This window comes from Salvelinus alpinus, chromosome 31 (assembly GCF_045679555.1).
Source record: "Salvelinus alpinus chromosome 31, SLU_Salpinus.1, whole genome shotgun sequence".
NCBI classification, from domain to species: domain Eukaryota; kingdom Metazoa; phylum Chordata; class Actinopteri; order Salmoniformes; family Salmonidae; genus Salvelinus; species Salvelinus alpinus.
The window spans coordinates 35,750,726-35,768,228 of NC_092116.1; the positions used below are offsets into that span (position 1 = coordinate 35,750,726).

General features: G+C 45.0%; 1 protein-coding gene across 1 annotated transcript in view; it reads right to left on the reverse strand.

Annotated features, from left to right (window-relative positions):
* Nucleotides 1-14,703, reverse strand: part of ppm1ka (protein phosphatase, Mg2+/Mn2+ dependent 1Ka) — a 20,368-nt gene extending 5,665 nt beyond the window's left edge. Inside the window, exons 1-5 of the mRNA XM_071378252.1 lie at nucleotides 14,571-14,703; nucleotides 11,822-12,180; nucleotides 5,649-5,821; nucleotides 5,397-5,497; nucleotides 882-1,047 (exon numbers count right to left, since the gene is read on the reverse strand). Coding sequence (XP_071234353.1) covers nucleotides 882-1,047; nucleotides 5,397-5,497; nucleotides 5,649-5,821; nucleotides 11,822-12,121 — 740 coding nt within the window. The 5' untranslated portion in view covers nucleotides 12,122-12,180; nucleotides 14,571-14,703. The remainder of the gene's footprint in view (nucleotides 1-881; nucleotides 1,048-5,396; nucleotides 5,498-5,648; nucleotides 5,822-11,821; nucleotides 12,181-14,570) is intronic.
* Between the last annotated feature and the right edge of the window lie 2,800 nt (nucleotides 14,704-17,503).

Below are 17,503 nucleotides of genomic sequence, written 5' to 3' on the forward strand. Positions count from 1 at the left end.
GGAGCTCTGTCAGAGTGACCATCAGGTTCTTGGAGTGACCATCACGGAGACCAAGGCCCTTCTCCCCCGATTTCTCAGTTTGGCCGGGCGGCCAGATCTAGTGTCCTTCCCCAGATCTGTGCCTCGTCACAATTCTGTCTCGGAGCTCTACGGACAATTCCTTCGACCTCATGGCGTGATTTTTGCTCTGACATGCTCTGTCAACTGTGGGACCTTATATAGACAGGTGTGTGCCTTTCCAAATCATGTCCAATCAATTTACCACAGGTGGACTCCAATCAAGTTGTAGAAACATCTCAAGGATGATCAATGGAAACAGGATGCACATGAGCTCAAAGGGTATGAATAAAAAACCTGTTTTCATTCTGTCATTATTGTGTGTAGATTGATGAGGGAAAAACAGATTTAACACATTTTAGAATAAGGCTGTGACGTAACAAAATGTGGAAAAAGGGAAGGGGTCTGAATACTCTCCGAATGCACTGTATGTACTTGGTCCAGCTCCAGTCCTCCCTCAAACCAGCCCCCAGGTATGTACTTGTTCTTTTAACCTCCCCCCCCCCCTGCCCCAGTTGCAGATATGGCCCCCCAAACCCCTCTGCTTTTCCTGAGTCTGAAACCCCCCCACCCCCACCCCCACACATGTCACTGTACCCCGTTTTAGAAAGGAGAGGGGGTGCATCTATGTATCTGTATCTCTCTGTATCTCTCTCTCTCTCTCTCTCTCTCTCTCTCTCTCTCTCTCTCTCTCTCTCTCTCTCTCTCTCTCTCTCTCTCTCTCTCTCTCTCTCTCTCTCTCTCTCTCTCTCTCTCTCTCTCTCTCTCTCTCTCTCTCTCTCTCTCTCAACTTCTACAATATATGTATAGGTTCAGTTGTAAACCTCTGTCTCTCGTCCTTCCGGTCGGGGGTGTGGTCAATTGTGAGTTTCTTGGCCCGCCCCTTCCTGCATAGCAACGCTCGGCTGTCCCCCACGCTAGCAACCACCAACTCCACACCGTCTCGTAACACGGCAACTGTCGCCGTGGTCCCCGCAGTCAGGAAGGAAGCTGGGGGCAGAGAGAGAGGGTGGAAAGGGACAGAGAGACAACGAGAGAGACAGAAAGAGAGAGAGAGAGTGTGGACAGAGAGAGACACACAGAGAGACACAGACAGACAGACAGACAGACAGACAGACAGACAGACAGACAGACAGACAGACAGACAGACAGACAGACAGACAGACAGACAGACAGACAGACAGACAGACAGACAGACAGACAGACAGACAGACAGAGAGAGAGAGAGAGAGAGAGAGAGAGAGAGAGAGAGAGAGAGAGAGAGAGAGAGAGAGAGAGAGAGAGAGAGAGAGAGAGAGGTGTTAGACAGAGGCAGGTGGAGTGGCCTAGTGTCCAATTGAGTACATGAATGCAAGCAGTCACGTAGTCACACATGGTACTGGACTGTAATATGCTCGATACTATACTATACCATTTACAATATTAACTATACTATATACTATACTAACTACACTGCCCTACACCATATACTATACAATATACTCTGTACTATACTGTAATATACTACTCTATACTATACTTTACTATACTAAATATACTGATCAATACCATACTATATACTATACTAACTACAATGCTATATACTATACTATACTAACTATACTGCTCTGCACTGTACTATAATATACTACTCCATACTATACTTTACTATACTAAATATACTGATCTATACTATACTATATACTATACTAACTACAATGCTATATACTATACTATACTGACTATACTGCTCTGTACTATACTATAATATACTATTATAGTATAGTACAGAGCAGTATAGTCAGTATATAGTATAGCAGTATATTACTATTACTATACTGCTCTGTACTCTACTATAGTATATACTATACTAACCATACTGCTCTACACTTTACTATACAATATACTATAGTATACTATATACTATACTATATACAATACTAACTATACTGCTCTATACTATACTAGACTATATACTATTCAAATCAAATTTCAAATGTATTTATATAGCCCTTCTTACATCAGCTGATATCTCAAAGTGCTGAACAGAAACCCAGCCTACTATTCAAACTATACTGCTCTATATTATACTATACTATATACTATACTGCTCTATATTATACTATACTATATACTATACTGCTCCATAATATACTATACTATATACTATACTGCTCTATATTATACTATATACTATACTGCTCCATAATATACTATACTATATACTATACAGCTCTATATTATACTATACTATATACTATACTGCTCCATAATATACTATACTGTATACTATACTGCTCTATATTATACTATACACTATACTGCTCTATATTATACTATACTATATACTATACTGCTCCATAATATACTACACGATATACTATACTGCGCTATATTATACTATACTATATACTATACTGCTCTATAATATACTATACTATATACTATACTGCTCCATAATATACTATACTATATACTATCCTGCGCTATAATATACTATACTATATACTACACTGCTCTATTATATACTACACTATATACTATACTGCTCAATAATATACTATACTATATATTATACTGCTCCATAATATACTATACTATATACTATACTGCTCTATAATATACAATACTATATACTATACTGCTCTATAATATACTATACTATATACTATACTGCTCTATAATATACTATACTGCTCTATAATATACTATATACTATACTGCTCCATAATATACTATACTATATACTATACTGCTCTATATTATACTATACTGCTCTATAATATACTATACTATATACTATACTGCTCTATATTATACTATACTGCTCTATAATATACTATATACTATACTGCTCTATAATATACTATACTATATACTATACTGCTCTATATTATACGATACTGCTCTATAATATACTATACTATATACTATACTGCTCTATAATATACTATACTGTATACTATACTGCTCTATAATATACTATACTATATACTATACTGCTCTATAATATACTATACACTATACTGCTCTATAATATACTATACTATATACTATACTGCTCCATAATATACTATACTATATACTATACTGCTCTATATTATACTATACACTATACTGCTCTATAATATACTATACTATATACTATACTGCTCTATAATATACTATACTATATACTATACTGCTCTATAATATACTATACTATATACTATACTGCTCTATATTATACTATACACTATACTGCTCTATAATATACTATACTATATACTATACTGCTCTATATTATACTATATACTATACTGCTCTATAATATACTATACTATATACTATACTGCTCTATAATATACTATACTATATACTATACTGCTCTATAATATACTATACTATATACTATACTGCTCTATAATATACTATACTATATACTATACTGCTCTATATTATACTATACACTATACTGCTCTATAATATACTATACTATATACTATACTGCTCTATAATATACTATACTATATACTATACTGCTCAATAATATACTATACTATATACTATACTGCTCTATAATATACTATACACTATACTGCTCTATAATATACTATACTATATACTATACTGCTCCATAATATACTATACTATATACTATACTATATACTATACTGCTCTATAATATACTATACTGCTCTATAATATACTATACTGCTCTATAATATACTATATACTATACTGCTCTATAATATACTATACTATATACTATACTGCTCTATAATATACTATACTGCTCTATAATATACTATACTATATACTATACTGCTCTATAATATACTATACTATATACTATACTGCTCCATAATATACTATACTGCTCTATAATATACTATACTATATACTATACTGCTCTAATGTCAACGAAACAGAACACTTACAAATTGGTAAAAAAAAAAACAGCAAGAATCCCAAGCCTGAAACTGGATCTCAGATGATTGTCTGGGGCCAAGTTAACCTCCTGTTTGGATACACAGTGTATTACTGTCTGGGGCCAAGTTAATCTCCTGTTTGGATACACAGTGTATTACTGTCTGGGGCCAAGTTAACCTCCTGTTTGGATACACAGTGTATTACTGTCTGGGGCCAAGTTAACCTCCTGTTTGGATACACAGTGTATTACTGTCTGGGGCCAAGTTAACCTCCTGTTTTGGGCCAAGTTAACATCCTGTCTGGGGCCAAGTTAACCTCCTGTTTAGATACACAGTGTATTACTGTCTGGGGCCAAGTTAACCTCCTGTTTGGGGCCAAGTTAACATCCTGTCTGGGGCCAAGTTAACCTCCTGTTTAGATACACAGTGTATTACTGTCTGGGGCCAAGTTAACCTCCTGTTTGGATACACAGTGTATTACTGTCTGGGGCCAAGTTAACCTCCTGTTTGGATACACAGTTTATTACTGTCTGGGGCCAAGTTAACCTCCTGTTTGGATACACAGTGTATTACTGTCTGGGGCCAAGTTAACCTCCTGTTTGGATACACAGTGTATTACTGTCTGGGGCCAAGTTAACCTCCTGTTTTGGGCCAAGTTAACATCCTGTCTGGGGCCAAGTTAACCTCCTGTTTAGATACACAGTGTATTACTGTCTGGGGCCAAGTTAACCTCCTGTTTGGGGCCAAGTTAACATCCTGTCTGGGGCCAAGTTAACCTCCTGTTTAGATACACAGTGTATTACTGTCTGGGGCCAAGTTAACCTCCTGTTTGGATACACAGTGTATTACTGTCTGGGGCCAAGTTAACTTCCTGTTTGGATACACAGTGTATTACTGTTTGGGGCCAAGTTAACCTCCTGTTTGGATACACAGTGTATTACTGTCTGGGACCAAGTTAATCTTCTGTTTGGATACACAGTGTATTACTGTCTGGGGCCAAGTTAACCTCCTGTTTCACGTAAGAAAGTCATGACCATAATGCATAATCATTTGACAAAACTTATTTCATAATTGTTTTGCCGCGATTGCACTAAGAATTGTTGTGCACTGACTGGCCACCCCTCATAGCCTGGTTCCTCTCTAGGTTTCTTCCTAGGTTTTGGCCTTTCTAGGGAGTTTTTCCTAGCCACCGTGCTTCTACATCTGCATTTGCTTGCTGTTTGGGGTTTTAGGCTGGGTTTCTGTACAAACGCATTTTGTGACATTGGCTGATGTAAAAAGGGATTTATTGAAATTTGATTGATTGTCAGACTTCATCAGTGGAGGCGTTGTGTGTGTGTGTGTGTGTGTGTGTGTGTGTGTGTGTGTGTGTGTGTGTGTGTGTGTGTGTGTGTGTGTGTGTGTGTGTGTGTGTGTGTGTGTGTGTGTGTGTGTGTGTGTGTGTCTTACCGTTGCCAAAGTAACTGAGGTGTGTGTATAGGGCTTTGTCCACCTCCAGAAAGGCTCGGGTCAGAGCCTTCTCCAGGTCATCCTCCTGCTGTAGCGCCTCTCTACAGACACAACACTGACATGTTAATGACATGATGAGAGAGAGAGAGAGAGAGAGAGAGGGGGGGAGAGAGAGAGAGAGAGAGGGGGGGAGAGAGAGAGGGGGGGAGAGAGAGAGAGGGAGAGAGAGAGAGTCAGAGCAGGAGCGAGTACCTAATGTATTTCTCCATGTAGGTGTGACAGTATTCTGCGGCGTGTGGTCCTCCGTGTCCATCAAACACAGCCAAGTACAGGATGCTGTCACTAAGTCGAACCACCTGTAACCGGTCTTCATTCTCCCTCCGATGACCCAGCAGAGACGCCGTGCCCACACGGGACAAACTCACCTGAAGGGAGCGGAGAGATGGGGTTAGAGAGGAAAGAGAGAGGGAAATAGAGAGAGAGAGACAGAGAGAAACAGAGAGATAGAGAGAGAGATATGACATTTTAAATGTCCTTATTCTTTGGGAACTTTTGTGAGTAATGTTTACAGTATATTTATATTGTTTATTTCACTTTTGTTTATTATCTATTTCCGTTGCTTCGACAATGTTAACATATGTTTCCATTGCACTTGTTATATGTGGTTCCACCCCACCTTTTCAAGGGACCAACAGTAATCGGACAATTGGTTCCTCAACTGTTCCATTGCCAGGTGTGTGTTATTCCCTCATATCATTTACAGGTCTAGAGTTGATTTCAGTGTGTGGCATTTGCATTTGGAATCTGTTGCTGTTAACCCTCAATATGAAGTCCAAAGAGTTGTCATTGCCAGTGAAACAAGCCATCATTAGGCTGAACACTCTAAACAAATCGGTCTGAAAGATAGTAAAAAACATTAGGTTTGGCCAAATCAACTATTTGGTGGGCTCAGGAAACACCAAAAGACCCGGAAGATCACGGAAAACAACCGTGGTAGATGACAGAAAAATTATTTCCCTGGTGAATAAAAACCCTTTTCACAACAGTTGACCAGACGAAGAACACCCTCCAGGAGGTTGGCGTATCTGTTTCAAAGTCAACATTCAAGAGAAGACTTCACCAGAGTAAATACAGACAGTTTACCACAAGATGTAAACCATTGGTAAGCCTCAGAAACAGGAAGACCAGATTAGAGTTTGCCAAAAAAAACATAAAAAAAAAAAGCCTGTACACTTCTGGAACAACATCCAATGGACAGATGAGACAAAGATCAACTTGTACCAGAATGATGGGAAGAGAAGAGTATGGAGAAGGGAAGGAACTGCTCATGATCCGAAGCATACCACCTCATCTGTGAAGCATGGAGGAGGAGGTGTTATGGCGTGGGAATGTATGGCTGCCATTGGAACTGGTTCTCTTGTATTTACTGATGATGTGACTGCTGATAAAAGCAGCAGGATGAATTCTAAAGGGTGTAATATTATTATCTGCTCAGATTCAGTCAAATGAATTTAAATCTCGTTGGACGGCGCTTCACAGTGCAGATGGACAATGAACCCGAAGCAATACTGCGAAAGCAACTCCTCAATTCCTCTCCTTTTCAGGAAAGGAAGTGGAATGTTCTGCAATGGCCAAGTCAATCACCTGACCTGAATACAATTGAGCATTTCACTTGCTGAAGGCAAAAACTGAAGGCAAAACGCCCCAAGAACAAGCAGGAAGTGAAGACCGCTGCAGTAAAGGCCTGGCAGAGCAAAACGCCACAAGAACAAGCAGGAAGTGAAGACCGCTGCAGTAAAGGCCTGGCAGAGCAAAACTCCACAAGAACAAGCAGGAACTGAAGACCGCTGCAGTAAAGGCCTGGCAGAGCAAAACGCCACAAGAACAAGCAGGAAGTGAAGACCGCTGCAGTAAAGGCCTGGCAGAGCAAAACCCCCCAAGAACAAGCAGGAAGTGAAGACCGCTGCAGTAAAGGCCTGGCAGAGCAAAACTCCACAAGAACAAGCAGGAACTGAAGACCGCTGCAGTAAAGGCCTGGCAGAGCAAAACGCCACAAGAACAAGCAGGAACTGAAGACCGCTGCAGTAAAGGCCTGGCAGAGCAAAAACGCCACAAGAACAAGCAGGAACTGAAGACCGCTGCAGTAAAGGCCTGGCAGAGCAAAACACCACAAGAACAAGCAGGAAGTGAAGACCGCTGCAGTAAAGGCCTGGCAGAGCAAAACACCACAAGAACAAGCAGGAACTGAAGACCGCTGCAGTAAAGGCCTGGCAGAGCAAAACACCACAAGAACAAGCAGGAAGTGAAGACCGCTGCAGTAAAGGCCTGGCAGAGCAAAACGCCACAAGAACAAGCAGGAAGTGAAGACCGCTGCAGTAAAGGCCTGGCAGAGCAAAACACCACAAGAACAAGCAGGAAGTGAAGACCGCTGCAGTAAAGGCCTGGCAGAGCAAAACGCCACAAGAACAAGCAGGAAGTGAAGACCGCTGCAGTAAAGACCTGGCAGAGCAAAACACCACAAGAACAAGCAGGAAGTGAAGACCGCTGCAGTAAAGGCCTGGCAGAGTATCACCAGGGAAGAAACCCAGCATCTGGTGATGTCTATAGGTTCCAGACTTCAGGAAGTGAAGACCGCTGCAGTAAAGGCCTGGCAGAGTATCACCAGGGAAGAAACCCAGCATCTGGTGATGTCTATGGGTTCCAGACTTCAGGAAGTGAAGACCGCTGCAGTAAAGGCCTGGCAGAGCATCACCAGGGAAGAAACCCAGCATCTGGTGATGTCTATGGGTTCCAGACTTCAGGAAGTGAAGACCGCTGCAGTAAAGGCCTGGCAGAGCATCACCAGGGAAGAAACCCAGCATCTGGTGATGTCTATGGGTTCCAGACTTCAGGAAGTGAAGACCGCTGCAGTAAAGGCCTGGCAGAGCATCACCAGGGAAGAAACCCAGCATCTGGTGATGTCTATGGGTTCCAGACTTCAGGAAGTGAAGACCGCTGCAGTAAAGGCCTGGCAGAGCATCACCAGGGAAGAAACCCAGCATCTGGTGATGTCTATGGGTTCCAGACTTCAGGAAGTGAAGACCGCTGCAGTAAAGGCCTGGCAGAGCATCACCAGGGAAGAAACCCAGCATCTGGTGATGTCTATGGGTTCCAGACTTCAGGAAGTGAAGACCGCTGCAGTAAAGGCCTGGCAGAGCATCACCAGGGAAGAAAACCAGCATCTGGTGATGTCTATGGGTTCCAGACTTCAGGAAGTGAAGACCGCTGCAGTAAAGGCCTGGCAGAGCATCACCAGGGAAGAAACCCAGCATCTGGTGATGTCTATGGGTTCCAGACTTCAGGAAGTGAAGACCGCTGCAGTAAAGGCCTGGCAGAGCATCACCAGGGAAGAAAACCAGCATCTGGTGATGTCTATGGGTTCCAGACTTCAGGAAGTGAAGACCGCTGCAGTAAAGGCCTGGCAGAGCATCACCAGGGAAGAAACCCAGCATCTGGTGATGTCTATGGGTTCCAGACTTCAGGAAGTGAAGACCGCTGCAGTAAAGGCCTGGCAGAGTATCACCAGGGAAGAAACCCAGCATCTGGTGATGTCTATGGGTTCCAGACTTCAGGAAGTGAAGACCGCTGCAGTAAAGGCCTGGCAGAGCATCACCAGGGAAGAAACCCAGCATCTGGTGATGTCTATGGGTTCCAGACTTCAGGAAGTGAAGACCGCTGCAGTAAAGGCCTGGCAGAGCATCACCAGGGAAGAAACCCAGCATCTGGTGATGTCTATGGGTTCCAGACTTCAGGAAGTGAAGACCGCTGCAGTAAAGGCCTGGCAGAGCATCACCAGGGAAGAAACCCAGCATCTGGTGATGTCTATGGGTTCCAGACTTCAGGAAGTGAAGACCGCTGCAGTAAAGGCCTGGCAGAGCATCACCAGGGAAGAAACCCAGCATCTGGTGATGTCTATGGGTTCCAGACTTCAGGAAGTGAAGACCGCTGCAGTAAAGGCCTGGCAGAGCATCACCAGGGAAGAAACCCAGCATCTGGTGATGTCTATGGGTTCCAGACTTCAGGAAGTGAAGACCGCTGCAGTAAAGGCCTGGCAGAGCATCACCAGGGAAGAAAACCAGCATCTGGTGATGTCTATGGGTTCCAGACTTCAGGAAGTGAAGACCGCTGCAGTAAAGGCCTGGCAGAGCATCACCAGGGAAGAAACCCAGCATCTGGTGATGTCTATGGGTTCCAGACTTCAGGAAGTGAAGACCGCTGCAGTAAAGGCCTGGCAGAGCATCACCAGGGAAGAAACCCAGCATCTGGTGATGTCTATGGGTTCCAGACTTCAGGAAGTGAAGACCGCTGCAGTAAAGGCCTGGCAGAGCATCACCAGGGAAGAAACCCAGCATCTGGTGATGTCTATGGGTTCCAGACTTCAGGAAGTGAAGACCGCTGCAGTAAAGGCCTGGCAGAGCATCACCAGGGAAGAAACCCAGCATCTGGTGATGTCTATGGGTTCCAGACTTCAGGAAGTGAAGACCGCTGCAGTAAAGGCCTGGCAGAGCATCACCAGGGAAGAAACCCAGCATCTGGTGATGTCTATGGGTTCCAGACTTCAGGAAGTGAAGACCGCTGCAGTAAAGGCCTGGCAGAGCATCACCAGGGAAGAAACCCAGCATCTGGTGATGTCTATGGGTTCCAGACTTCAGGAAGTGAAGACCGCTGCAGTAAAGGCCTGGCAGAGCATCACCAGGGAAGAAAACCAGCATCTGGTGATGTCTATGGGTTCCAGACTTCAGGAAGTGAAGACCGCTGCAGTAAAGGCCTGGCAGAGCATCACCAGGGAAGAAACCCAGCATCTGGTGATGTCTATGTGTTCCAGACTTCAGGAAGTGAAGACCGCTGCAGTAAAGGCCTGGCAGAGCATCACCAGGGAAGAAAACCAGCATCTGGTGATGTCTATGGGTTCCAGACTTCAGGAAGTGAAGACCGCTGCAGTAAAGGCCTGGCAGAGCATCACCAGGGAAGAAAACCAGCATCTGGTGATGTCTATGGGTTCCAGACTTCAGGAAGTGAAGACCGCTGCAGTAAAGGCCTGGCAGAGTATCACCAGGGAAGAAAACCAGCATCTGGTGATGTCTATGGGTTCCAGACTTCAGGAAGTGAAGACCGCTGCAGTAAAGGCCTGGCAGAGCATCACCAGGGAAGAAACCCAGCATCTGGTGATGTCTATGGGTTCCAGACTTCAGGAAGTGAAGACCGCTGCAGTAAAGGCCTGGCAGAGCATCACCAGGGAAGAAACCCAGCATCTGGTGATGTCTATGGGTTCCAGACTTCAGGAAGTGAAGACCGCTGCAGTAAAGGCCTGGCAGAGCATCACCAGGGAAGAAACCCAGCATCTGGTGATGTCTATGGGTTCCAGACTTCAGGAAGTGAAGACCGCTGCAGTAAAGGCCTGGCAGAGCATCACCAGGGAAGAAACCCAGCATCTGGTGATGTCTATGGGTTCCAGACTTCAGGAAGTGAAGACCGCTGCAGTAAAGGCCTGGCAGAGCATCACCAGGGAAGAAACCCAGCATCTGGTGATGTCTATGGGTTCCAGACTTCAGGAAGTGAAGACCGCTGCAGTAAAGGCCTGGCAGAGCATCACCAGGGAAGAAACCCAGCATCTGGTGATGTCTATGGGTTCCAGACTTCAGGAAGTGAAGACCGCTGCAGTAAAGGCCTGGCAGAGCATCACCAGGGAAGAAACCCAGCATCTGGTGATGTCTATGGGTTCCAGACTTCAGGAAGTGAAGACCGCTGCAGTAAAGGCCTGGCAGAGCATCACCAGGGAAGAAACCCAGCATCTGGTGATGTCTATAGGTTCCAGACTTCAGGAAGTGAAGACCGCTGCAGTAAAGGCCTGGCAGAGCATCACCAGGGAAGAAACCCAGCATCTGGTGATGTCTATGGGTTCCAGACTTCAGGAAGTGAAGACCGCTGCAGTAAAGGCCTGGCAGAGCATCACCAGGGAAGAAACCCAGCATCTGGTGATGTCTATGGGTTCCAGACTTCAGGAAGTCATCGACTGCAAAGGCTTTGCAACCAAGTATTAACATTTACAATTAAATTTATGATTATGTTTGTTTGTCCAATTACCTTTTTGTGCCCCTAAAATTGTGGGGACCACATATAAAAAGTGCTGTAATTCCTACACCGTTCACCCGATTTGGATGTAAATACCCTCAAATTAAAGCTGAAAGTGCCCTTTCAAATCCATTGTTTTTAAAAAATTTAATTTCACCTTTATTTAACCAGGTAGGCAAGTTGAGAACAAGTTCTCATTTACAATTGCGACCTGACCTGGCCATTGTGGTGGCGTACAGAGCTAAAATGATAATAACTTGGTCAAAATGTTAAATATGAAATATTTATGGAGCCGACTGTATATAACATTGTACCTGTGGGATGGGTTTCCCATAACGTATACTAGGAGACAGAAGAATGGGCTCCTCTATCCTGTTGTCCCAGATCCCAAACGAGTCCCAGGTGGTCGGTCGACCGATAGCATCAGGGACAAACCGAGCAGTACACTTCCACCGGACCTGGACCGTACTGGGGGAGGCGGGGGGGGACAAGGGGGAGGCTGGGGGGGACAAGGGGGAGGCTTCTTGGAGCGACCGTGCAGGCAGACAGGCAGCCTGGTGTCCGAACGGAGACCGACCGCAGCGTACCAGGTTGATGAACATAGTCGAAGACATGATCGCGGTTGGACTGTTTGAGACTGATCTGGAGTAGAGGTTCGATGGAGGGTCTCTCCCTGGAAAATATAAGATGAAGATCACAGTCAGAGAGAGAGGGGGGGTGGGGGGTAGAGGGAGAGAGAGGGAGCGAGGGGAGGGTAGAGGGAGAGAGAGGGAGTGAGGGGAGGGTAGAGGGAGAGAGAGGGAGCGAGGGGAGGGTAGAGGGAGAGAGAGGGAGCGAGGGGAGGGTAGAGGGAGAGAGAGGGAGCGAGGGGAGGGTAGAGGGAGAGAGAGGGGGGGTAGAGTGAGAGAGAGGGAGCGAGGGGAGGGTAGAGGGAGAGAGAGGGGGGGGTAGAGGGAGAGAGAAGGAGCGAGGGGAGGGTAGAGGGAGAGAGAGGGAGCGAGGGGAGGGTAGAGGGAGAGAGGGGGGGGGTAGAGGGAGAGAGAGGGAGCGGGGGGAGGGTAGAGGGAGAGAGAGCTAGCGAGTGAGAGAGAGGGGGGGTAGAGGGAGAGAGGGAGCGAGGGGAGGGAGGGTAGAGGGAGAGAGAGAGAGCTAGCGAGTGAGAGAGAGGGGGGGGTAGAGGGAGAGAGAGGGAGCGAGGGGAGGGTAGAGGGAGAGAGAGCTAGCGAGTGAGAGAGAGGGGGGTAGAGGGAGAGAGGGAGCGAGGGGAGGGAGGGTAGAGGGAGAGAGAGCTAGCGAGTGAGAGAGAGGGGAGGGTAGAGGGAGAGAGAGCTAGCGAGTGAGAGAGAGAGGTGGTAGAGGGAGAGAGAGGGAGCGAGGGGAGGGTAGAGGGAGAGAGAGCTAGCGAGTGAGAGAGAGGGGGGGGTAGAGGGAGAGAGAGGGAGCGAGGGGAGGGTAGAGGGAGAGAGAGAGGGGGGGGTAGAGGGAGAGAGAGGGAGCGAGGGGAGGGTAGAGGGAGAGAGAGCTAGCGAGTGAGAGAGAGGGGGGGTAGAGGGAGAGAGAGGGAGCGAGGGGAGGGTAGAGGGAGAGAGAGCTAGCGAGTGAGAGAGAGAGGTGGTAGAGGGAGAGAGAGGGAGCGAGGGGAGGGTAGAGGGAGAGAGAGCTAGCGAGTGAGAGAGAGGGGGGGGTAGAGGGAGAGAGAGGGAGCGAGGGGAGGGTAGAGGGAGAGAGAGAGGGGGGGGTAGAGGGAGAGAGAGGGAGCGAGGGGAGGGTAGAGGGAGAGAGAGAGGGGGGGGTAGAGGGAGAGAGAGGGAGAGAGGGGAGGGTCGAGGGAGAGAGAGCGGAGGGTAGAGGGAGAGAGAGGGAGCGAGGGGAGAGAGAGGGGGGGGTAGAGGGAGAGAGAGATGTGTATGGCAGTGAAACATGGGGCCCACTTTTACAGTCCAAATATACATCATAACTACGGTATGTGGACACCCGTTCAAATGAGTGGATTTGGCGATTTCAGCCACACCCGTTGCTGACAGGTGTATAAAATCGAACACACAGCCATGCAATCTCCATAGACAAACATTGGCAGTATAATGGCCTTACTGAAGAGCTCAGTGACTTTCAACGTGGCACTGTCTTAGGATGCCACCTTTCCTACAAGTCATTTGGTCAAGTTTCTGCCCTGCTAGAGCTGCACCGGTCAACTGTAAATGCTGTTACTGTGAAGTCCAGTGGGCACACGATCACCAACACTGGACAATTGAGGAGTGGAAAAATCCCTTTTAGTGTTGTTCGCTAGCTTGCTGGCTAGCTACAGAGGTTAGCTGGCTAGATGGCTACTGCCGTCAGATGTGTAATTATCATATTTAGCCTATTCCAACGTTTGTAGAATGTATACCGGAATTTGACTATAGCGCAGGAAAAGGGATTCCGTGGACACGGTAGACACATTTAAATGTAGGTGTAAACGCATGACACGTTCATGATTTCCATGATCAGAAGTCTATGAACAGAATACTGTAACGGTCCCTGGGTTTATAAACGCGGATATCGACTCTGCCGCTTGAGCAGGCTTTTGCGGCACAGTCGATAGCGCGCTAGACTTCAGCCTAGAAAGTCGAGGGTTCGAGACCTGCTCCCTGCTTGTTTCATTACAATACTAAAACTCCCTGAACTGTAAAGTCTAGACACAAAACAACTTGTAAAGTCTAGACACAAAACAACTAGCCTATGTGTGAAAATGTCAAACAAGTGTCATGTACGGCACAAATAGCACGAGAGGTGCCATGATAATAATAATAAGCTATGCGGGGATTATTCTATTTTCATTCAAAAAAGACCACTGGAGAATACTCTGGCATCTAATGTTATTTGTTTTTTTATATATGCATGGTTGTATTTAGTTGTATGTGGTCAAATACACTCAAAGAAAAACACAATTGCTATCATCAGAAACTGTAGAATAGGAGAAACAGCCAGGTAGACTAGATAGTTAATTCTAGTTAATTCTACCTCATAATAAATCATCGGAATAGCACTGTCAGAAACGATTAAAAACCGGACATTTCAACTCACTTTTGCAGTTCTTACGTATGGTCGCTTAATAGGCCCTTCCCGACGTGCAGGTGAAAATTGTTCCCAGCTTTGAACCGGTCTCGAGGGGCTTTGCTCAATGCATTTAAACGGCGCCCTGACGCACCAATCATCATTTAAACGACACAAATACACGCGTCCAATAAGGTACAGGGGTGTGTGTGGTGTTGGCCGTGTGCCAGGTCTATTTGCGCCGTATAGTATCTCTCTCTTGTCCCCCCCCCCCCCCCCCCCTACCCTTGCTCTCTTTCTCGCCCCCCCCCACCCACCCACCATCTCTCACTCTATCTCACCCTTTCTGTCGCTCTCAATTCAATTCAAAGAGCTTTATTGCCATGGGAAACATATGTTAACATTGCCAAAACAAGTGAAATAGATAATACAATTAAGAGTAAACATTACACTCACAGAAGTTCCAAAAGAATAAAGACGTTTCAAATGTCCGTTTAGTTTGGGTCAGTCACAGTTGTCAGATATTCTGCCACTGTGTACTCTCTGTTTAGGGCCAAATAACATTCTAGTTTGCTCTGTTTTTTTTTGTTTTTTTTATTATCTTTTTGTTTTCTCATGATTTGGTTGGGTCTAACTGTGTTGCTGTCCTCAGGGTCTGTTTGTGTTTGTGAACAGAGCCCCAGGACCAACTTGCTTTGGGGACTCTTCTCCAGGTTCATCTCTCTGTAGGTGATGGCTTTGTTATGGAAGGTTTGGGAATCGCTTCCTTTTAGGTGGTTGTGGATTTTAACGGCTCTTTTATGGATTTTGATAATTAGCGGGTATCGGCCTAATTCTGATCTGCATGCTTTATTTGGTGTTTTACGTTGTACACTGGGGATGTTTTTGCAGAGATCTGCATGCAGAATCTCAATTTGGTGTTTGTCCCATTTTGTGAATTCTTGGTTGGTGAGCGGACCCCAGACCTCACAACTATAAAGGGCAATGGGTTCTATAACTGATTCAAGTAATTTTAGTCAGATCATACGTTTGTTGTATGTTGAATTTTATGTTTCTTTTGATGGCATAGAAGGCCCTTCTTACCTCGTCTCTCAGCTCGTTCACAGCTTTGTGGAAGTTACCTGTGGCACTGATGTTTATGCCGAGGTGTGTATAGTTTTTTGTGTACCGGTGCCCCCTGTATATAGCCTCCACACTGACTCGGTACCGGTGCCCCCTGTATATGCCTCGTTATTCTTATTGTGTTACTTTTTATTATTACTTTTTATTTTAGTCTACTTGGTCAATATTTTCTTCTTATTTTGTTGGTTAAGGGCTTGTAAGTCAGCATTTCACGGTAAAGTCTACACTTGTTGTATTCGGCGCATGTGGCAAATAAAGTTTGATTTGATATCTGTTTCTGTCCACTAGAGGGCGACACCTCCTCTTATCAGTAGAGCTGTTCACACCCCAGCATGTCCATGGAATGAAGGTATTCGATATTTTAACCATGTGCTATGAGTATTCAACAGCATTTTAAACGTGAACATGATACTGTAACACATTTTCCCACCAGAAACAATAAAGTCTTATCAGACTGACTCTGGCATAGAAGGGAGATGATTCCTCTGGCTATACTCATTCCTCATAGACTGATTCCTCTGGCTATACTGATTCCTTAAAGAATGACTCATCTGGCTATACTGATTCCTTATCTAATTATTCCTCTGGCTATACTGATTCCTCATAGACTAATTCCTCAGTCAATACTGATTCCTTATAGAATGACTCATCTGGCTATACTGATTCCTCGTAGAATGATTCCCCAGGCTATACTGATTCCTCGTAAAATGACTCATCTGGCTATACTGATTCCATATAGAATGAATCATCTGGCTATACTGATTCCTTATAGAATGAATCATCTGGCTATACTGATTCCTCGTAGAATGATTCCTCAGGCTATACTGATCCCTTATAGAATGACTCATCTGGCTATAGTGATTCCTTATAGAATGACTCATCTGGCTATACTGATTCCTTTTAGAATGACTCATCTGGCTATACTGATTCCTTACAGAATGACTCATCTGGCTGTACTAATTCCTTGTAGAATGATTCCTCAGGCTATACTGATTCCTTATAGAATGACTCATTTGGCTATACTGATTCCTTATAGAATGACTCATCTGGCTATACTGATTCCTCGTAGAATGATTCCTCAGGCTATACTGATTCCTTATAGAATGACTCATCTGGATATACTGATTCCTTATAGAATGACTCATCTGGCTATAGTGATTCATTATAGAATGACTCAACTGGCTATACTGATTCCTTGTAGAATGATTCATCTGGCTATACTGATTCCTTATAGATTGACTCATCTGGCTATACTGATTCCTTATAGAATGACTCATCTGGCTATACTGATTCCTTGTAGAATGATTCCTCTGGCTATACTGATTCCTTATAGAGTGACTCGTCTGGGCAGGTGGAAGTTTGCCCTTATAGAATGACTCATCTGGCTATACTTATTCCTTATAGAGTGACTCGTCTGGCTATACTGATTCCTTATAGAATGACTCATCTGGCTATAGTGATTCCTTATAGAATGACTCATCTGGCTATAGTGATTCCTTATAGAATGACTCATCTGGCTATACTGATTCCTTATAGAATGACTCATCTGGCTATAGTGATTCTTTATAGAATGACTCATCTGGCTATACTGATTCCTTATAGAATGACTCATCTGGCTATAGTGATTCCTTATAGAATGACTCATCTGGCTATAGTGATTCCTTATAGAGGGAGGGAGGGAGGGAGGGAGGGAGGGAGGGAGGGTGGGAGGGAGGGAGGGACAGGGGTAGAGGGTAGAAGAGAGAGAGAGAGAGAGAGAGAGAGAGAGAGAGAGAGAGAGAGAGAGAGACAGAGAGACAGAGAGACAGAGCGACAGAGCGACAGAGAGACAGAGAGACAGA